General features: G+C 41.5%; 2 protein-coding genes across 4 annotated transcripts; one reads left to right on the forward strand and one right to left on the reverse strand.

Annotated features, from left to right (window-relative positions):
* Positions 1-655: 655 nt before the first annotated feature.
* On the reverse strand, positions 656-16117 carry ap2a1 (adaptor related protein complex 2 subunit alpha 1). Of its 2 annotated transcripts, XM_028412933.1 has the most exons (21): positions 15304-16117; positions 12056-12267; positions 9905-10098; positions 9673-9802; positions 9467-9568; positions 8955-9214; positions 8711-8879; positions 8472-8609; positions 8171-8353; positions 7887-7984; positions 7574-7805; positions 7297-7485; positions 7036-7190; positions 4607-4669; positions 4077-4159; positions 3801-3890; positions 3550-3673; positions 3244-3360; positions 2824-2893; positions 2586-2720; positions 656-2491 (listed from the first exon to the last, which is right to left on the reverse strand). In XM_028412933.1, the coding sequence occupies exons 1-21, from the start codon at positions 15368-15370 to the stop codon at positions 2414-2416; spliced, it is 2889 nt and encodes a 962-aa protein (XP_028268734.1). In that variant the 5' UTR covers positions 15371-16117; the 3' UTR covers positions 656-2413. The 2 variants fall into 2 exon arrangements, with proteins under 2 accessions (XP_028268734.1, XP_028268735.1); XM_028412934.1 differs by lacking the exon at positions 4607-4669.
* Positions 16118-17233: 1116 nt separating this feature from the next.
* On the forward strand, positions 17234-21504 carry prmt1 (protein arginine methyltransferase 1). 2 transcript variants are annotated; one of them, XM_028411968.1, is made up of 10 exons: positions 17234-17309; positions 18679-18774; positions 18875-19030; positions 19129-19192; positions 19280-19422; positions 19547-19634; positions 19749-19864; positions 19971-20121; positions 20313-20434; positions 20514-21504. In XM_028411968.1, the coding sequence occupies exons 1-10, from the start codon at positions 17283-17285 to the stop codon at positions 20595-20597; spliced, it is 1047 nt and encodes a 348-aa protein (XP_028267769.1). In that variant the 5' UTR covers positions 17234-17282; the 3' UTR covers positions 20598-21504. The 2 variants fall into 2 exon arrangements, with proteins under 2 accessions (XP_028267769.1, XP_028267770.1); XM_028411969.1 differs by having other exon boundaries at positions 17236-17309; positions 18688-18774.
* The last annotated feature ends 301 nt before the right edge of the window (positions 21505-21805 follow it).

The raw sequence follows: 21805 nt of genomic DNA on the forward strand, positions 1-21805 counted from the left end.
CTGCAGGCGGACACACCAGGACAGCAGGGTTAAAGTAGGACAAACAAGAAGCACATCCAGGATCAGGACAGTTCATGGTTCATTTCCTACTCAGCAGTTGTAGAACCAGAGAGGAGGGGCCACGATGAGAGTTTATAAAGCATACTAAGAATAAGGTGTGTGTGTTTACCTCTGTGCAGCTCCATAGGGATGACCTATTTTCTGAAAGTTGGTGTCATGCAAAACCTGGTTGGATTATATATTATTATGCTTATATTATTACCTAGCTACATCATGTTGGGTGACATCTGCACCACTAAATACACTACACGTGATGTTTCATGCTCTCCATGACCGCTGTATTTTGTCAGGTGATTTTAGTAAGTGGTACTCACCTCTATTGGATCTGCTCTGACACATTTATCCTCACAGGATTTTATTGATTTTCTAATCAGAAAATTGTATGTATTTATTGATTTAGCACACAATTAGCACATAATAAGTGTTTGATACCTCTTTGTGTTCCTATGATGATATCAGTCAGCAGATGAGCATCTCATCAAATTTCTCATGTGGCTTTTTTGGCCAAATTCTAAGAATTCAATGTTTCACCCATCTCCACCCATATTAAATCATGCTGCTGTCAACATGCAAAATAAAACTGGAGGCATCCAGGTGGATATATGGCATAGTTTTACTTTCACATTTTTTCATTACAGAGTAAATCTTAAGTCTAACACAGGTATTGGACAGGTTCTTAACACCGATACATGAGGCTGCTTAAGCTAGTGGATACTGCATAGACACACACACACAAACTCACGTACACACACTCACAGAATGACAAAATGACTACATTTTTTTTCCCACTACAAAGTTCAATGTCCTGCAATTGCTGTGCAACCACAGAATGTAATGCGACCATGTATTAGAAATGTCTTTAGGCTTTTTTTTTTTTTTAAACATTTTTTTCTCTTACCTGCTTTTTTTTTTTTACAGCCACACTCACATTCACACACATTTATACAAAGTCCCTTGTAGTTGTAATGGACATCTGGGTGTCTTACATCCTGTCCTGTTCCACAACATCAGTGCTTGTGCGCGACAGGAAGCCCAGGAGGGAGTTTGGAAAAGCTGCGAACTGAATGAACCTGAAAAGCCTGTGTTCTATAAACATTTAGTGTAGTGGTTGATCAGATTTATGATCGGCTAGACTGAAGAAAAAAAAAATGTGCAGAAATCTGTTTTTTGACTGATCTCTCTGTCCAAGCTGGTGCTGTATTTAGCTGCTGTGCTCTAAACTAATTGTAGCTAAGATCTCCTTCAGAAAAATAAATCTATGACTTCATATAGACACCAACACAGCAACCTAAGCACTCCTGAGCCAACGACCTCAGCTGTAAAACTAAAGCATTCTGCTCTAAAATAATTAATCTCACTTTCTACAGAAGAGCAGAGATTTATGTGTTTTTCTGAAATGTCTGATTCCTAACCTCCGTTAAATCCCTAAGCTTTTCAATGGCAATCAAAAGGATGGAACCGACTCGAAAAGAAAGAACACCGCAGGTCTCCTCTCATTCTGGTGCTGTCCTTCCAGCTCAGGCAGCTATGGGGCTTAAAACATCACTAGCGAGCTAAACAAGCATGATGGGAATGTCTCACAAAGCAACAAAAGTCTTTCACTGGCACATATTTACATACACATCAAAAACAGAAACAAGTGCACCGGTTTTAGCGAAACAAGGAGAGGGGCTTACTCACAGCAGAGCTTCAGGAGAGGACTCATGCTGGAGGGTCTCAAAGTGCATTTTCTCTGGGAATGCTAGACAAACCCTCTGTTTTCATTTCATTTCATTATTGGGTCCCATAAAAAGGAATCATGGAGGCCTTGCAACTGGGGGGGGGGTAAGATGTGTAATTAACAGCGTCTCCCATTTAAATTCAAGGAATGTTCTAATTTTCTCAAACAGACACACACATACACAGAAATACAAAGCATCAGTACTATAGAGCAGTCGGGATGGAGCAGAATGAGACCCCAGCACAACTATGGGACGCACACACGCCCACACACACACACACACACACGCCCACACACACACACACACACACACACACACACACACACTCCTGGCCATACACACACCAGCTACACAGGTAAACCAACAAAACAAGAATGTAGCATCATGTTAATAAACAAGTAGAAGATGAACTGGAATCAGAATCTGGGACAATAATGACAATAATATTGCTGCTGCTGCTGGCAGCGGCTGCTTTTTCCCTTATGTAGGTTACACCTTTTTTTTTTTTTACTCAAAGATTCTTTGTTGGAGGGAGGAGGAAGAGGAGGAGGAGGTGTGTGGCAGGAGGGCTTGAGGGAGAAGTCGCTGGTGGGGATGGTGTGGGTGTACTGGTCATGGTGGAGGTCAGGACTCTAGAATTGTTCGGCCAGCAGCTCGCAGAGACGCCTGGACACAGAGTCTTTGCTGCAGCGCAGAGTCAGACGATACATCTGCATGGACACACACACACACACAGTGAGCCATGTTGCAGCTTTAAAGACCACTGAGGTTTTAATTCCAACATTGTCCAGTGAGTGTGTGTACCTGTGCCTGTGCGTTTGGCTCCAGTCTTAGCAGACAGCCAACTTGCTGCCCTTTGGTCTGGATCACTCCAGCACACACGTAGTTCTCCGGGTTGGGATCAACGTTGTCCAGCAGGGCCATTCCTAGTCCCAACAGCTATACAAAAACATATCAAGACACACAAATCTCAGCTATAAACACAACAGATGGTTGTAGCAACTGAGAGAAAAAAGAATAAAAAGAGAGGAATGATCTGTACCTTGGCCTTAAGTACTTCGGTGTCCATGCCGTGGTTGGCCTTGAATATCTTTTGTGCTTCTTGCTGAGGCCTGAACACAGAGGCACACATATACACTTTATTAAAAGGGACATGTTTTTTCATCATTTAGTTGCACTGAACCATAATGTAATATATGTCTATATATGGGTGATCTAACCTGTGATTTTTGATAAATATCAATAGTAATTAGCACAGTTAAAATTCAAAATAAAACCAATCTACTGGTGCACAAGCTGTTAATGTGAAGCAGCAACAAAAGGTTCAGTTTGCATCAGCAGTAACTGCATGTTATCAGTAAACATGAAAACAAGCTGATGTGACAAGTATGGAAACAAAACCACTGATTCACCTATAAACTCAGCGTTCAGGATCTGTATGGTCTCTGGCACAAATACTTACTGGCTAAGCTGTTTCCAGCGCTGGAAGAAGTCATTTGAGGCCATCTCAGTTGGCTGGAAGAACTTGTTGATGGTGACGGGCAACTTGAGAGTCAAGTTCTGCAGAGCTCCTCCATATCTGATTATAATAACACAACAACTGTCACCCATTGTTTTTCAGCACATAAGATGGACTTGATTACAACCTTGCACCCTTTGACCGATTAGGGACGACAAGAAAAACACAGAAGATATTTATCCATAAACATCATTAAGAGTAGTACTTGCTGCTCCCCCAGCAAAGTTTGGTTTCGTTCTTGAAGCTTACCTGAACTTTATGTTGAGCAGTGGGGCTTCAGAGAAGTCAGTCAGGCACTCTATGTTGAGGACCTGTTGGATCTGAGCTCCACCCTCCACCACTGGTTCCACTGGTTTGGACTGAACATTGAGCTGTGGTCAGTCGTTAAGGACAGTCGAGAAAGAAAAATGTCCTACTGTCACTGCAGCCCTACATTTTGTAAGTAAGCCAGCATTATTATTTGCTTTTTTTTTATTTTCTGAACTGCACAGAAAGGATATGAGACTGCAGCTCTCCGGGACAGCTGACTGTGGTGGAGAAGCTGGCAAACGGCACTGACGTCTTGTTACCGTAGAATAAGTACATTCTCCCTAAAATAGAAAGACACACTCATTAATAAACATGTGAGAAAACGATCTCACCGCTTGCTGGGAGACTGAACTTAACCACAGCACAGATTGGACTTAGCAGTGTAAATCAAGTAGTCAACAGACCGCACAAGTACATACATGCTGACAAGCCTGCCAAGTTCCACCCACTTTGCTGTAAGGACTCACCCAGATTCTGACGGTACTCTGACTTGATGCCGATCTGTAGCAGCTGATTCTCAAACAGAACCCCATTGTTCTTGCACACAAACCTGCAGGATGAAGGCATTTTAATGGTTAATAACCACTACAATGTCAAAATATGAAATAAATTCTTCTATTTATCCACTAATTAAATTATGCTCTTGAGCAGGAATTAGAAGAATGATAGGCATCATGCTGGCATTCATATCACCAACTGTTTACATATCTTATCTAATTTATTTTGAAGCGTGCACCGCTACAGAAAAAAATGAAACAATGTTCAATTAATGATCAGCTGAAAATCAGTCATCAATGCAACAGAAATGATCAGGATATAAGAATCACTTCAAAATTAAGCACATATAGGAAGATTTCAGCATTTGTGTACACAGTCCATCTAGGAAAGAAGTGTAGTGCATTGTGTAACACACTAATAATCAGTGCATACATTTTGATACACAAAGCTGCAGCTAGGCTAACACATGACAATAGTGACACACAGCGAAACACCTTACTTGTTAAGAAGGTCGTCTGCCTCAGACAGAGGAGCAGCAGGATCCTCAGAGGGAGGAGCAGAGCTGAGAGACCACAGGACAGTGAAGGGATGAAGAGACAGCCCACCGGACAGAGGAGGGATGAAGATGACAGAGAGAAAAACCGGACAAACCAGGAGTGAATGGATAAGAGTAGGTTTAGAATGTGGGACAAGCCATCCATTCAATACAGCAACAGATGGGTTTGGAGATGGGTTAAGAGAAACAGGACAGGAGAGAAGAAGAAAGGACAAAAGAATAAAATGCAGAGGTGGTTAGTAAAAGCAGTTTGTACAAATATGATATAATAACACAATGCAAGATATCTGTCTCTTAGTTAAAGTGTGCAACAAATATTTATGCAGTCAGTGGGATTTTTTTGTGGTTCTGATACCGAATTCCAGCACAGTAAGAAATACCAAATGCAAACAACACTGTTTCAAAGCACATACTATACAGAAAGCTTGATGCTGTGCATTGCAGTTATGTTGTGAAGAATCTCAGTGAGCGCACCCCATTTTATGTCAATTGTATTCAAACAGGTTGACAGTCATTGGTTTGTATAGTATGTATAATGTTAAGTATGAATGTACAAATCAGTAGGATTCTACCCTGCAGTTAGTCATCTGTTTAAGACTTGATTTAATTTTTTAGTGAATAAATACAAACCCAAACAATAATATTTGAGTTCCGCAAGACTGATGTGCAACAAGCTACCCACTCAGTTATACTGTATATCACTAAGGACAAATTTAATCAAAGATAAAATGTAAAAAAATAAATAAATAAACAAAATAAACAAAAACAATCTGTAGGTGCAGTGTTTGTAATTTTTTTCTAGCTAATTCTATTTCTGTAGTTTACTACTGGGGCCCTTACTCCGAGTCACCGGAACCCTCCACCAAAAGGGAATCGGAGGTCTCGGTGGGCTGTTCCAGATCTCTGTCAATGTCCAATCATGGTAGAGGACAGGAGACAGACGCACATTCAAATCAAAACACACACATACGCACACGCACGCACGCACACACAGAGGGAAAAGGAGAAAAGGGAAGGAGAGAAAAAGACGAAAGACAGTCACATAGACAGCAAGTTAAAAAGAACAGACAAGTGTTACAGACCCGCCAACCGTGGAGTGGGGATGAAAAAAGTTAATAGGAGATGCATTTCCTCCAACGGGCACTTGAGGCAGAATCCAACTTTATAACTACATACAGCCTGGTATGCCTATAGAATTTCCTTGTTCATAAGAACTGTATGTTTCTTTTTAAAAAATCTCACCAGATTTATTCAACATCAGGGGCGTGACCACTATAAGTGACAGATTGCTAGCTGTCTGCCTAAGGCTCACCTGCCTGGTTCAGCTCCACGTCTTTGCCCATTTTTGGGAGTTAGGTGAAATCAGAAAGATGCTGATGGCCTGAGACTCTACACTAAACTTCAAAACTGACATTCAGATAACCTATGCATGATGTCACTAGGATTTGTACATCTACTGTAAGTAGTACAGTCTTGGTCTCTGAGATATGAGCTAACCTGATATTTCAAACAAACCTTGTATACGTCAAGTGCAAAGAGAAGAGAAAGGGCGTTGGCCAGATTGAATTATTAAGTCGGCCATGTTTGGCTGACAGGATTGTTTAAACATTTACTACTTGCCTCCAGGTTGACAGGTACCATATTAGACAAAGATAGAGCAAAGAAAGACAGAGTGAACAGAGCGACAACCAACACAGACACATTGTAGCTATGTGTATAGTAGTAGTCTAAAAGCACAAACACACCACAAACTTCACAACTAATTACAACACTTCACAAAATCACAAGACAGATTAAAGGTGTTTCCACAATGAAGGTTGAAGACCCCATTCGGGCCTGTCCAGTATGTACTAAACCCTCAGTTATGGTAGGTTAAAAGTCATGCAGAAATGCTCTGAGGGGATTAGGGGATTTCCCTGGCAAGATTTCTGCTTGGCGTTTACAATATGAGGCTTTTTCACAGGTATGCCCATAACAAAGAAGTACAGACATGGCTGAAAGTAGATAATACATTACAGGCAGCAGTGGTGTTTCAACATTTCAACTTAATGTGAAAAGTAGCCTCTACGGTGTAAAGGCAGGAGTACAGAAATCTCAACAACTATCTAAGTATTGGAGTACATGAATGGTACAAATGTGTGCTACTATAAAGCACATCAAGCTGCAATCCTTTTTTAATTGAACTGTAAAATATTTTGTGTGGGGGGGGTCTCTTTCACAGTATTACATATACGTATAAGCATCGATCAGCTATTTGCACTGGTGATGATTTAATATTTGCCTAATTTGAGAGACATGGATTGCAGCCTCTCATACTGGACTCGGGCTTATACTGAAACTCTACTTCGGCTCAACAAGAGATGACCTTTCACCTTAGGAAGCCGTCGTCGTTCACAGCCGCAGATGGTGCTGCAGGCCCTGCCTCAGAGAACACATCCACCAATAGGCTACCAGCGCTGGTTGGAGCGGCACCAATGGGTGCAGCTGAACGAATCCCAAGCAGGTCTGCTGATGGTGATGGTGTGGACTGGAAGACACGTGAAACTTAAAGCGGAATCTCTTTCTTGAAGTAGAATTTTGGTTATGAGCAGGCTGTTGTTTTATTCGTGAAGGACTACAGAGACTATGCTTACAGCGTTAGACGCAGCCATGGCTGACGTGTCTGGCCCCCGGTCGCCACCTCCATTCAACTCTCCACCCTCCCGTTTGTTGTCTTCCAGATCTGTCACTGAAACAGCCCCAGGCCCCTTCTTCTTCTTCAGCTTAGCCAGGATGGATGACTCCCTCTCTGGGAAGGGGGGCATCTCCTCCAAGACAGTGGCCTGAAAGAACACAGAGGACAACGTTTAGAGTTTGGCAACATGAAACTAATTATACTCTCCAACATGCTCCCAAGTCATTCAAACTCACCAGGACATCAGTGCTAGCAATGGAAGAAAGCTTCAGGTACTCCACAGCACGCTGCTGCAGCTCCACATCCGAGTTTCGGATCTGGCTGTCGCAGCGCAGCACCTCCTGGATTGTGGCCTTGGTCTCTGGGAACAGGTTGATAAACTTGATGTAGGCCGACAGCAGCAGGGCACGGGTCGGCACAGAGCACAGGTGGAACTTTGAGTGGAGAAGGTTGAACTGGACCAGCGGGCTGTATGACAGGACAGTAAAGTTATTGTGTATCCTTTGAAGTGACAGCTGTTTGCACTGTACATGTAAAAAATAAACAAACCTGGAGCGCGGGTCTCCAGCAATCAGATTACCAAACTCTCCCAGAATGTAACCTCCAACTTTGACCATGTTCTCATGGCAGGCAGGGGCTTGCAAGGCCTAGAAGACACAGACTTACTTATTTCTATTAAGAAGAAAAAGACATGCACTCAAAACCCTTTTAAATATTTTAGTTTGACAACTATCTCATTAACTTTGAGCTATTTCAGTGCATCTTAGCTTAACATCAGATATCATGTCAATTTAGCACTGCACACAAAACACAAGTGTTTAACTTAGCTTTACCTCAAAGACTGTCTTGGCAGCATAGCCTTGCACGTCGTCTCGGTTGATGACTATCTGAATAACACGATACCACACCTCTTCGCTAACATAGTCACCAGCAATGCGGATGAGGTTGAGAATGGTGTCGACATACCACGAGTAATCTATGGCATACTTCTCGGCAAGTATGGCCACTTTCAGCACCTGAGGGGGGACAGCACAACAAAACACACCTCAATCTCCTGGTACAGAGCTACAGGGCTAAATGTCATTTTGAAATTGTCAGTATTGTTATTGTCTACAGACGGCCAGTGACACTCACCATCTCCTCTCTGATAGAATAATCTGCTGTTTCAAGGTAGCTGAGCATCTCAGCTACGATCTGCTTAGCGTTGCTGCGATCACACATGGCGTAAAGCAAGTCAGCTGCCCGCTGTCGTACACTCACATCTCTCTCAGTCTGGCAGGGACAGAAGAGAAATGAAGAGACAGGCCTACAGACACATGAAACAAACTAATATATCAGTTGAGTTGTCTTAAGTGAGTGGAGCATGGAGCCACCTTAAGGGCGTTGATGACAGTCTCAATGTGCGTCTTGACAGCTTCGTGGGAAAACTCAGAACTGGCCAGAGTGCACATGCTCTCCAGAGCCAGGTAGCGCAGGTTGGTCTCTCTGTGCTGCAGGAATTGGCCCAGCTGGTTACAGGCTCGTACCAGCAGGTTTGGCTCACTGTGGAAGAGATGCCAAAACTTTATTTCACTGATAAAAAAAGTAATCAGATGTTGTTGCTAAGTTGATGCTCACCTGTCATAATGGATGATAAGTGAGATAGCCTCGAACAAAATGGCATTCTTTGCATTGGAGTGCTGCACCTTCTTGGACTTGGGCGGCTCCTGGGCCTTGTTAAGGATGGTCTCCAGACACTCTACCAGGCGGCCCTTGACAGCACCGTCTTCTGGTGGAGGGTAACACTGCAGCAAGCGCAACAGCTTGCAGGACAGCCATGGTGCCGGCACAAAGTAGTAGGTGTAGTCTTGCAGGTCAGTGGATGCAGACGACACAATCTGGAGAACAAACAGGAAAAATATGGTCAGGCAGCATCACGCAAGACACTGCTAAAAGGTCTAATTGCAGCTTACAACCTTCCTTCAAGAATTTTCCAGGTCATTTTCAGTGACGTAAGACAGACTGGGAAACACCCTAGACTAACAAATTCCACTTGTTCACATACTGTCTACATCTTGGAAGCCTGAACTTACTCTGCACAGAATATTGAGAAATGAGAAGTATTTACAGTAATGTTTCCACACACTCACCCTGCTGAGTCGGGAAACAGCCAGGGAAACACAAGTCTTGAACTCATCTGGATTCTTCTGGCTCAGGCAGGTTATAAGAGAGATGGCAGCTGTCACCACACCCTAAACAAAGGAAAATTAATTTAACAAAGGTTTTCTTAATCTTAATCTCTTTCATCAATACAGCACAACAAAAAGTCTACATATTACTAAATTCCTGGTCCTACCATGTGTTGGTCGTTGAGCAGGTGCACCACACGTGATGTCCATTCGCCCATCAACACCAAGTCAGGAGACGTCTTATAGAGCCGCAGCAGACAAAGGGCAGCTGACTGTTTCACACTGTCCATCGTGTCACTGATGGCACAAACATAACCAGATGTTAAAGCGCAGGAATGTAAACATGAATACAGAACAGAGAACTTAAGATGATTCATATTTTTGCTTCCTCTCACTTACCCAGCTACCAGTATCCGGGGGATCTCGCTGGCGAAGGCCTCGGCCATCTCTCGGCTTCCCACGTTTGCAATACAGTGAAGGGCCAGGCACATGAAGGTGGGGTTTCGGCTGGACAGGTCATTTTTGATAGCGTTGTTGATCAGACGGATCAGCTCACTGTTGCTGTTGACCAGCACTGAGATGAACAGATAGCCCTGGAGAAAAAGATGAGACTCATTTCACCTCGACAATTTACACACAGTGTAAGGTTAGTTTCATATTAACCATTAGATGGAGACAAAACATTTCCTATTGCATAATCATTTCAACAAAACTTTAGAAGCATCTAAGCATCATAACACACAACTCACTACAACAGAAGTAAGTACTACACTGTATACCACAGCATCAAGCTCATGAGATATTGTTTTTAACCAGCTGAGGTAGTTGTAAGGTCTGTATGACATCTTTTACCACCAAAACCAATGCATCCTTAAGTGCTTTCCTAAGATGTTGCATTGTCAGGACAAAACATGACCTTTAACCACCAATATCACTGTCATATAGCTATAAAACAATTTTAGCATATTTGTTGTATACTTGAATACTTCTTGTTATAATAAAACATGAGTCAAACAGACTTGCAGCAGGTCTCTCATAAATATTTCTTTCGGACTCGGTTTTGCATTCTGACCTTTCAATGACAGTAATATGAACCTGAATAATAATTACATTGTAATTCCTATACTGATCAGTTTTTTCACACAAAAGATCCAGACTGTGTGTGAGCTGTGAGCTCTGCAGAATGCAAGAAGTGACAGATGGCAGCTTCTACTAGGCCCTGGGATCTGCCAGTGCCAGCACCTGCTCCCATGTCCTCCCTCACATGTCTTAGGAAAATAAGTAAAGTCTGTTTCAGGTGAAAGTTTCCAAAAACTCTTACAGTTGAGTTAATGGCTGGTATTACACGGCATCCACCTTCCAAAGCAAAGATACTAAAGGAATGTGTCTGAGCAGCAGTTGTGCGGTCTCTGGATGTAGCAGTTGTCTCTCCAACCACATGGATCCTGACTCATCCTCATTTTGCTTACTAAACATTTCCTGTTCCTGAGAAAAACAGTCCGCCACAGTGATTTAGGAAATGAAATGGTCGCAGTGGCAAAAGTATTTGTGCTGCTACAACACTTGGGGCATTAAAATCATCCACACATTTTTTCCAAGTATCAGATGCAAGCAATTCCAAAGACTTCATGCTTTCAGGCTGCATGGGCCTCCCATGTGGAGGGTTTGCTCACACATCCGTTCTGGATCACTACCAATTTCTACAAGTACATGTAACCTGATGCGGCAGAGGATTTGTTTGTTACACAGAGCCATCTGGGAGGTCACCCTTGTAAGTTGTTTGACAAGAGGAAGTACAAAAAATACTGTGATTGGATAAAAAAACATGTCTGTCAGTAACTGCCTATCATAAGCTCACTTTAACGAATCAGATCAACAAACCCAACAAACTGCTAAGATCTTTGAACGCAAGCAAGCAACTGTTGAACAGTCACTTCTCTCTGCCTAATCATATGCCCTCGCTTTACTGAAAACACTCCATAATTTCCTCATTGGGTGCCGATTGGTCCAGGCCACCAGTGGCCCGGCCACAACCACAGAGCTGGCAAGATGATTTTGTGAGAAATTGTTACTTCAAGAATCCTGCAGCCTTGCAAGGCTACAAAACCTGACCTGACAATGACAAGGAGTTAAGAGCCTACTGTGTGACCCACTATTATGGACATTTGAACACATTATAGAATCTTCATTTAGATTATGACTCCAGAACTTTCTCCTTGCATTTACACACAGACAAATCCCACAGCAGGCAACTGAGAACTAATCATGAACCAGTGAGCTGGACCTGCTGTTCATTCTGTGTTAGGTAGCATATGGTATCTAGTGTGGTTTTGGTAGGTTTGTGTCTAATGACATGCAGGTCAGTGATCTCTAGTTCTGTCAACACAGACAGTCAGAAACCTTGGATCTGATGTGCTCCACAGTGGAAGAGTGGGCTGTTTGATAAATGGTTTAACAACGGTAAACAAAAAAGCGCTAAGAATTTCTGATGAACAAAGGCTTTGCAACATTTGTAGTAAATCCACTCAACACAAACAACAGCAGACTTACGATCTGTTTCTCTGTGTACTTGTTAGAGCTCAGCAGGTTGACTGCCTCCATGTGTCCAAAGTCAATGTCATGGCCGAGGAGGAAGATGAAGAGCAGCTTGCAGACATACTTTTTCTTGCTGTAGCCATCCAGAGCCTTGTCTCCTTTAAACTTGGAGCGAATGTTGGCCAGCTCTTTGTTGATCCGTTTTATCTCAGCCTCTTTGCTCTTACCTGATGGGGGAAAAGGATCAAGAACATTGTCAGAATTTAAAACTGGACTTTTTGAGTTCAAGAGTCAAAGAGACATTCTGGATATTTATGGAGACTCTTGTTACAAAGCGTTGGTTTAAAAAAAATAAAATAAAAAGTGGCATACTCTTTCTTTAAAATGCCATTTTGGATGAGGATCATAAAAACTGCAGCTGATTAACATTCATTCCATGAACAATAAAAGTTACTTAAGGAGGGATAAAAAAGCTCTTTAGCCAAACTGACTGCAAATTCTTTAAGGATTAACAGACTCTACTCTGCAGGTGGAAATCCACAGTTGACAGAGGAAGTATTAGTGAAACACAATGTACTGAACCACAGCAGTTCCTAACAAGCAGCTAGTGTCATAATAGCCCATCAGCTACACATCATACATGTGCCAGATCCCCCTTATAGTAACAAGCACACAAGCTGTAACATCACCTACATCATGCTCTATATGTTTTATATCTGTGTAATACAATTGTGACATGAAAACATTACTTTCATTCAGGGAAAATGATATGGATGACCATTACTTCACTCCTTGTGGCTCCGCCTTGTGGAATAAAACAACAATTGCAATAAATAGTAAACTTAATTTAATAAAAGTTGGCATACAATTTATATTTTTGAAACTGACCTGAAAGGTTTATGATTTTACAGGCTACAGAAAAAATATTCCTACAATGTCCTTGTCTGACAACAAAATATAAGCATGGAGAGGAGGGAAGGTCCAAACAGATGTGAAGTCCACTCCTACACAACCCTTTGAACTCAGACCCTTTACCCACTTCGTGTAGCATATTTAAAACTACATAGTGGATGGAGTTGGGCTCTGAGTTAAGAGTTGAAATCATACTTTAATTAAAAAACAACATTGCTGAGTGCCTGGGTCTGCACTGCTTACCCTCACCACTCAGCCTATATGCTTTAACTGCCTAACAAGGACTGGTATACCTCTGCTATTGTCTGAGAACATAGTTTAAATCTCAAACTAAATGTCACAGCATACTCTCCAGGACAAATAAATAAGCAATTACATTTCTCCTCTCCACCAAGGTGACATGGATCAGGGTGCATACACTCACCCTCTACAATATGGGACGTTCAGATAGTTTTAGCCTGTGTACTCTCAAACCGTCATCTTAACTGGGTCTTGAACATAATTCTGCTTTTGACAACAACCTATCATTATATTTCCCCACACTGCATGGACTAGTCCTTGATATGCTCCAACTGGAAACTAGATCCACACACATTACTATTATTATTATTATACACAAAACAACAAGTGAAAGACAATACCAGTTTGCCTGTTACTAGTTTTAAACTCTGGGAAAGCTGTTTTATTTGCCAGCATTAGCCAGTGATTTTGTCACTGCCAGAAGAAGCACTTTCAAGGCATTATAAAAATAACTATTTAGGTCAAAACACATCATTTGTATTAATGTTGTCACAACACTGAAATAATCACTTAAACACAGCACTAGTTCAAAGCTACATTAAAAGGGAGTTTATAATTACAAGCTTATTTTGCAACACTCAAGTCTCACAGCATCAACAAACCTTAGTTTGATGCAGTGTTAAATAACTGGTTACATTCTACAAAACATGTTAATGATCAGCAACTCCAGTTAAAAATGTTCATAGAAGGAAAAAAAGCAGCTCTAAGACCGAGTTCCATCAAACATTTTGGCGCTAATGTTGCATGTATCATTATCTGTTTTTGAATTAATATGCAGCCTCCTTCATTCATCTGTTCCATGTGTTTTAAGTAAAGATATTTATATAAATCAATATCTGATTATGTCACTCTCCCCAGGCTATTTTAAATGTACTGGTCCCAAAAATTCAGTATCACTCAGACTGTAGTGAACTGCCTATTTCAGTTATATTTACATGTACATACAATAGTAAAGATGGTGATTAAATCGTGTCAATTTTAGTTTGGATTGAATCTCCCAACTTAGTAATATCCACCTGCTAATTTAATATTTGCACCTTTATTTCTACTTCAGATTAAATCTACTTTGTCCAGTCAAAGTGGCTAAATGGCCCTGTTGGTATTTAATAGAGCTATCTGCAGTGAAACCTGTAATATTAAAGATCCGACGGACAGATTTCGGCCTGTCAGCAATAATGTAAAGTGTATGTAATGTAAACCAGTAAGTGCTGACCTACTTACAGCCAAGCATGCATTACAATAGTTTCACTGCAGCAATGTGACAACTGTAGTGTCACTATGAAGAATGACAATCAGTAAATTTTCACAAAATAAAGGTACATTTGACCTATAATATCAACATTATGTGAACTGAACATTAACAAATCTGCAGTATTTATTCCCCATCGTTTTGATTGTTCCGCATTTATTAACCATTTGTTATTTAATAACCCCTCCTTTACTGCCTTTTAGTCACTGACATGAGCTGGCCAGTAGATTATTACACGGGGCCCTGCCTTAGCATGGGAAGGGTTGAGATTCAGTCTCCAATAAAGTTTCTATCTTCCAGTAAAAACACATTGTTTTCTTGCTGGCTGTCAAAGTTACTACCAGCTACACTGGCAGGCGTGTGAACAGCCATGCTTGAAATAATAACACAAACATCCCTTTTCGACAGTGAAAGGAACTTCCGGTTCCACAGATTACCTTATACATCTGGACTTCTAATATCTTACAGATGTTCCGTGTTCTGTTTGACCACATCGACACACACATTTTTCAAAAACAGAAGGCCTCATTTTCTGTATCCTGGAGTTGTACCCTTAATTCTTTTGTAGCTAGTGGTGGCAGTCATGGTACTAGTAACATCTGCGCACATATTAACAATTTTATTGTGGTTTACTTTGAAGCTAGTAGACAAAAAAATACAGACCTAAGGGCGATTACCGCTCTTTGCCACCACGTCATTCCACTACAGCATGTATGAGTACAGCCAGCAACAACATGAGTATTGTCAAACAGTGTCACTTGCTTCAAATTACACAAAATGATAATAAGAGAAAGTCACTTACAGTTTCTAATGTCCGATATGAAAACAGCTAATCCGCGCATTCCATCTCCTTTCGACACAGCCGGCATTTTTGCAGGTTTCTGTCCTCACACCGGCCTTATCCGTAAAAATGAACTGACGCTGGTCAGCCGTTCACACTGGACTGAAGTGGAAGATGGCCAACTTGACGTTTTCTGGTAGCTAGCTGCTTCGCACTACCAGTTGTTCGTTTCAACTTTATGACTAACGGTTACCTACCAACTCACTCTGTGCTCCTAGGAGGCTAGCTCAGTTAGCATTTGCTGGATTCGTTGGATGGCGGTGGATCAACCAGCAGCAGGATAAGTTAACGTTATCCCTGTTAGCTGGCTCGTTTCCGCTGGCTATGGAAAGCTAACGATATTTCATTCAATCCTTATCTAGCTAGGATTGGAAGCGACGTGTAACACCTAGAATTAATTCGCTTAAGTTAAAACCACCCACTATTTGGATGTCTCGAAGATGAATGCAGTCAGATGTGTTAGTAAGAATATCCTCCGATAATATGATGTTAAGTTACTTCGAGTCACGCACCGTAAAGCTAGCTTAACAGCTAGCTAGCTGGCTAGCAATATCATTCAAATACTGGAGTACATCACTGTTTGACCGGAATAACCCAGTAGAGAGTCTCAATTGCCAACCAGCAATATGAAGGTTTAGCCTTACGCTCTTTATCGCGCAATAATCTGGCTAAAATAAGATGTCCTGTATAACTGATGTCCGTTCTAATTCTCCAGCCTCCACTCCACGGCTCGGATAAGGCTCGTGACAGCAAAACAGCGTGACCGCGCAACGTCCACGCGTACGCTCCTTTCCGTCGGCCGAGTGCAGCCAAGAGCTGATTGGTCCAGTGTGAAAAATGAAAAAATAATACAAAATGCTGAACTGTCTGCTCAGCCATGAAGCCCTGTGTTTTGAAAGACGACCGATTGAGCAACGGGGACGTGTCCTCCAAGAGAAAGGAGTTAAACTGTAGAGACAGAGTGGAAGGAGAATTTCCTGTTGTCACGTCTCCTCCATCAGCTTTTGTAGGAATTGCTGAAAGTCACGTTTGACCTCATCATACACATTATGCATCTGATCGAGAAGAACACGTGCCATGTTTACACTGCATGAACACTGTCATGGGATGTCTGGTTTACATACATCATTTTTCCTCAGACTTTATTATAAGGGAACTGATTTGACCGTACATCGGAAGGAAGGTCAAAGCTGGGTGATAAACTGATAATAAAAAGCAAAATTAGAATTTCCTTTTATGCAGTACTAATTTATTTTATTTTCCTCAGTTCACAATATGTGTAATAGTAACACGGACAAGTAATTGTGCTAATTATGCTTGTAAATATTTAAAACAAAATATAAAACTATAATGTTCTTGTGTCAGACAAAGTGTAAGGATGTCAAAGGTCAGCGGACAGCATCCATCCAACCCCTCACTTAAGTAGCAGTTTGGAGCTCACTTTTATTTATTTTGTTTATTTTTTTTTTTTACAAAAATGGCCACTTGCCAAACAGTTTATTTGGGTAGTGACAGTGGCAGATGACACTCAGAAGAAATCTTCAGCAAGACCAGGCTCATAAGGGGGGAGCCTCCTCCTAATTAAGAGAATTAATAAGTAGCCTAGCCTAATATCATATGGAGACACCGGGGCCTAGCAGAATGATTAACTTTCCGTGATCACTTGAACGCATCACCACTCTCTCGTCTTTGCATCTAAGAGGGTTGTGAAACAAAGAGAGGCGATGAATTAAGTTAAATAATATCCCCAGCATCTGATGTTTTCTTCTCCTCTTTGATTTAAAAAAAATTATTTTAGATTATTTTAAAGGAAATTGTTGAATATCCGCAGGTTTGTGAACGCATCATGAAAGTACCGGTCCAATCAGAGATGAAAGCTCCCTGTCGTGGGCGTGGCAAAGGAAGACTTCAAACTCACGCAGCTCAGCCAGGAGATCGAAATGGCGGCGCCAGCAGAGAGGATGGAGGTAAGGTCTTACCGTTGAAAATCCATTGCTGTCTTTTCTGTCCTTGTAAGCCGCACAAGCTGATTTTTACTAATCTAGGAATGATTGAACAAAATGCCATACAGTTTATAAGCGTTTTGGGTTTTTTTCCACACAGACGTAGTAGATATGTTGCATCCATTTTAACTTAGCTAACGTAACTTCAGTGATGCCGTTGTTGCTCATTCATTTAGCATCTCATATTAGACAGAGGAACAGAATTATAACAACTCCGTACATATTCTGTTGCTTCTATGTAGTCTAGCTTTATGGCTTGGATTGAACGTTTGAGCGATTTCTATCAGTTGAACCGTTGTTTGAGCTGATGCGACATACCGGCAGATCTTGTGGGACCGCATGGGGACTAACGTGTTAGCTTCTAAGCTAGTTAGCTAGCAGTGCTACAGACATAGATGCTGCCTCATTCTCCCAGTGATTTAACTCGGTCCACCTGGTAGCCTACTTTAGGAGGATGCTGCGCAGTTAGAACGGATATAATCTACTATTGTTAACTCAATGATCCGCCCCACAAGTATTAATCTTAGTTACGCAGTGATGTTTTTTTAAACAATATGTTCAACATACAAGCATTGCTTTTTGTAACTACTTACAGGCGCATAGTAGTTATCTCTACAGTTTGTAGAGGGCTGGTCACTACGCTTGGCATATAACTATTTTTTTTTGACTTGTGTAGAGTCAGCGGGATGTGTGTGAGGGTAGAAATGATCTGTGGCAATTCTTGAGGAAGGCCAAGATCACATCAGAGTAGTATCAACCATGTGCTCACATCTATTGTGCTGCCGGGTAGTATGGTATGATACACTCCCAGCCACAGAAACACAACTGTACAATTGTTGTAAGCTACAAGGGGTTGTAGTTTGTTACCGTTTAAAGTATTATAGTTTTTTTAATTCTTTATTTTATGCAAATAATTAAATAAGCCTTTTTTACTTTTGGTATGCACATCGATAATAAAACTAATCTCTTATTTTACTGCTATTAACTCTTATTAACACTAATTTATTTCAAGTCACATCAGTTTTGGTTTAAGAAAAGGTGCCATTACTACATAGATCGTGTTCATGATCAAGAGTTTCTAACTGAAAATCCAGATTTAGTTGCAGCCTGGCCTGTGAATGGTAACATGGATGACTTGATTAGATGCAGAGCTTTTAGTCTGAAATAGCCTGAGAAGTCTCTTGTGTGTGTTGCTTGAGATTTTTTTTCCCCACATCTTCCATCTCTGGGTGATGGTGTCCTCATGAAGCCTTGTTCAGCTCCTTATTATAATTGTGTGCATGATCAGAGCCTTGGCTTTCTTCAGGCAATAACTGTGTTTGTCTTCATTGAGGTTTCTCAGGGGGAGAGCTCAGTCAAACCTGCAGCTGAGGATATGACCTCAAAGGACTACTACTTTGACTCATATGCCCACTTTGGAATTCATGAGGTAATTTCTCTTTTCCTAAATATATATATATATATATATGCCCTTTTGTTAAACATTTAGTTCTTTTATCTAACTATGATTTGATGATAAATTTCTGTAGGAGATGCTGAAGGATGAGGTTCGCACCCTGACCTACCGGAATTCCATGTTCCACAACAAACACCTGTTTAAAGACAAGGTGGTGTTGGACGTGGGCAGTGGGACAGGTATCCTCTGCATGTTCGCTGCCAAAGCTGGAGCCAAGAAAGTTATAGGGGTATGTGTCTGAACTTTTGTAGTCACAAACTGATCAATAGTAAAGATCTTGATTGTGTAAGAAAGGGATTATATTGTTTTTTGCTTTTGTCTCAATAGATAGAGTGCAGCAGCATCTCAGACTATGCTGTGAAAATAGTAAAGGCCAACAACCTGGACGATGGTGAGTGAATGGAATCCAGTACTGTTGGGTTTATGGGCCATGTTGGGTTCGGGTAATGGCAGTCATGACCTCTTCTTGTGTCTCCAGTTGTGACGATCATTAAGGGGAAGGTGGAGGAGGTGGAGCTTCCGGTGGACAAAGTAGACATCATCATTTCAGAGTGGATGGGCTACTGCCTTTTCTATGAGTCCATGCTCAACACAGTCATTTATGCCAGGGACAAATGGCTGGTAAGTATGTTTATACTGTCTGAGTGAGCAGAGCGATACTGTTACACAAATACAGTCTGACACAGACACCCAGAAATGTCAGGGCACTTAAAGTCTTCTAATATTCCTTCTTGTCTTTCGACAGAAACCAGATGGACTTATTTTCCCTGACAGAGCAACCCTTTATGTCACTGCCATCGAAGACAGGCAGTACAAGGACTACAAAATCCACTGTGAGTAGAACATCAAAAGGCATTCTCACACAGGATTTATATTTAGCAGCTGATCTTCAATATAGTTTGGAATTTAAATGGTCTGAAGTGACTGAGTGTCTGTCCCTCTGTCAGGGTGGGAGAATGTGTACGGTTTCGACATGTCATGCATCAAAGAGGTGGCGATTAAGGAACCCCTGGTTGATGTGGTTGATCCCAAGCAGCTGGTCAGCAACTCCTGTCTCATCAGGGTGAGTGGATGAAGAGCTGATGAGATAATGTTATGCTTGTTGAACAACTACAGGGTGTTGCAGAAGTTTTGATCTCATTCCGTTTCTCGTTGGTGTTTTTGTTCAGGAGGTGGACATCTACACAGTGAAAGCAGAGGACCTGACCTTCACCTCGCCGTTCTGCCTGCAGGTGAAGAGGAACGATTACATCCACGCCCTGGTCACCTACTTCAACATCGAATTCACCCGCTGTCACAAGAGGATCGGCTTCTCAACCAGTCAGTCTTCTTTCCAACACACACCTATGAATGTTCAGGGCCGGTTGATGCCATCGTATAGTTAACCTAGTGGTACTGCTGTAACTGATACTCATCAATAATTTATATCTACTGGCGTTATAAGTAAAACTGACTAATGATTTCTACAGTAGTTTAGCAGTGCATTGCATTCATGGTCACTCTTCTCTCAGGCCCAGAGTCTCCATACACCCATTGGAAGCAGACTGTTTTCTACCTGGATGATTACCTGACTGTCAAGACGGGTGAAGAGATCTTTGGCACCATTAGCATGAAGCCAAACGCCAAGAACAACGTAAGATCTGCTCGACTGTATGAAGTTTTTGTGTTGGTTCACCACATACGTGTTTTCTAAACCCGTCTTGTTTCTGCAGAGAGACCTGGACTTCACCGTAGATGTTGACTTCAGAGGTCAGCTGTGTGAGATGTCCAAGACGTTGGAGTACAGGATGCGTTAGAAGCCCCTCATCCCCCCCTCGTGTTAGTTTGTCTCTAGTAGAGGACAAATTATACCGTTTGACTGGGAACCTGTACTATAGTTTGATGTTCCCCTTGCAGCAACATTTTAAAGACATGTTTGTTTTCATTTTCCTGTTCTGACGTTAACAATATTTCAAAGGTTTCCACATCCCTGGGTTTAAAGTGCGTTTGGTGTGGTGATTCATTGTGCAGTCGTCACTCGACAAAAAAATGTGCGTATGACATGTTCCCGGTTGTGTTCTAACATCGTAACTGGATTTTAGTTTCTTGACCTTTTTTGCATGTGCAAGATCCATGTGGATGCAAACACAGTGCACTCTGCTGATTAATGTTATCCTTTGTGTTCATGTCATACGTTAGGGTTAATAAAGCTAGCATTCCTCTCCTCCGCATCAGTCAGCACTAAGTAAACCCGAATTTAAAAAGAAGAATCAAGTTGATGCCCAGAAATAAATAGCTATAACTGAGATAATGTACTTACAAAACTTTGTTATTGCTGTGGAAGTACCTGCAGGCACTCCAGCCATGTCCCAAAGCCATACTACATGATTTCACATAGTATGTCAGAAATTTTGTAGTATTGTTTTAGCATGTAGTATATCATGTTCTTTACCATTTTAAATTAAATGATATGAATGATGCCATCACTGCCAATAAAACTGACACAAAACATTTTTTTGGAGCCTTCTTTCCATCATCAATGCTTTTTTTTTTTTTTTTTTTGTTAACTTTTACACTTTGGAGAACATTATGCAGGTGAATGGAAAAGTCATGTTATGTAGTATGCATTTGGGACGTGGTAAAGTAATATACCCAATATGTCCTGCGTCGTTATGTAGTACCTGGGCTGGTTATCATCACATCTATATGTTGCGCTACTTTCTACTGAACCTGAGCGCTTATCAGGAGCTGCTCCTGATGCCTGGTTCCAGCTGGGTTCTACATCTGTCTATTGAAGCCCATGTGTTGGTCACAGTGTGTCTGAGGTTGAGTAGATGTGAACGGTTGATATGTTGGCACTTGGAGGTAGTTTTGACTCATTTTACTGATTTTTTCCCCCCTTTTTGTATAGTTTCTGCTGCTTTTTTTTAACTAAAACTGAAATGTAGCTTTCATTTCATATGCTACAAGTGTTCCAAGCTGTTTTCCCAGTAACTACTTTCTGGGGATTCATACAGTTTTTTTT

Source organism: Parambassis ranga, chromosome 8 (assembly GCF_900634625.1).
Source record: "Parambassis ranga chromosome 8, fParRan2.1, whole genome shotgun sequence".
In the NCBI taxonomy this organism is placed as follows: domain Eukaryota; kingdom Metazoa; phylum Chordata; class Actinopteri; family Ambassidae; genus Parambassis; species Parambassis ranga.

Coding starts and splice junctions, on each gene's coding strand:
- ap2a1 (XM_028412933.1), bottom strand. CDS start 15,370: ATGCCGGCTGTGTCGAAAGGAGATGGAATGCGCGGATTAGCTGTTTTC. Junction 9,803..9,904: donor CCCCGGATACTGGTAGCTGG/GTAAGTGAGAGG, acceptor TTGTGCCATCAG/TGACACGATGGACAGTGTGA. Junction 9,569..9,672: donor TGCTCAACGACCAACACATG/GTAGGACCAGGA, acceptor TCCTTTGTTTAG/GGTGTGGTGACAGCTGCCAT.
- prmt1 (XM_028411968.1), top strand. CDS start 17,283: ATGGCGGCGCCAGCAGAGAGGATGGAG. Junction 19,031..19,128: donor GAGCCAAGAAAGTTATAGGG/GTATGTGTCTGA, acceptor TTGTCTCAATAG/ATAGAGTGCAGCAGCATCTC. Junction 20,435..20,513: donor AGCCAAACGCCAAGAACAAC/GTAAGATCTGCT, acceptor TTGTTTCTGCAG/AGAGACCTGGACTTCACCGT.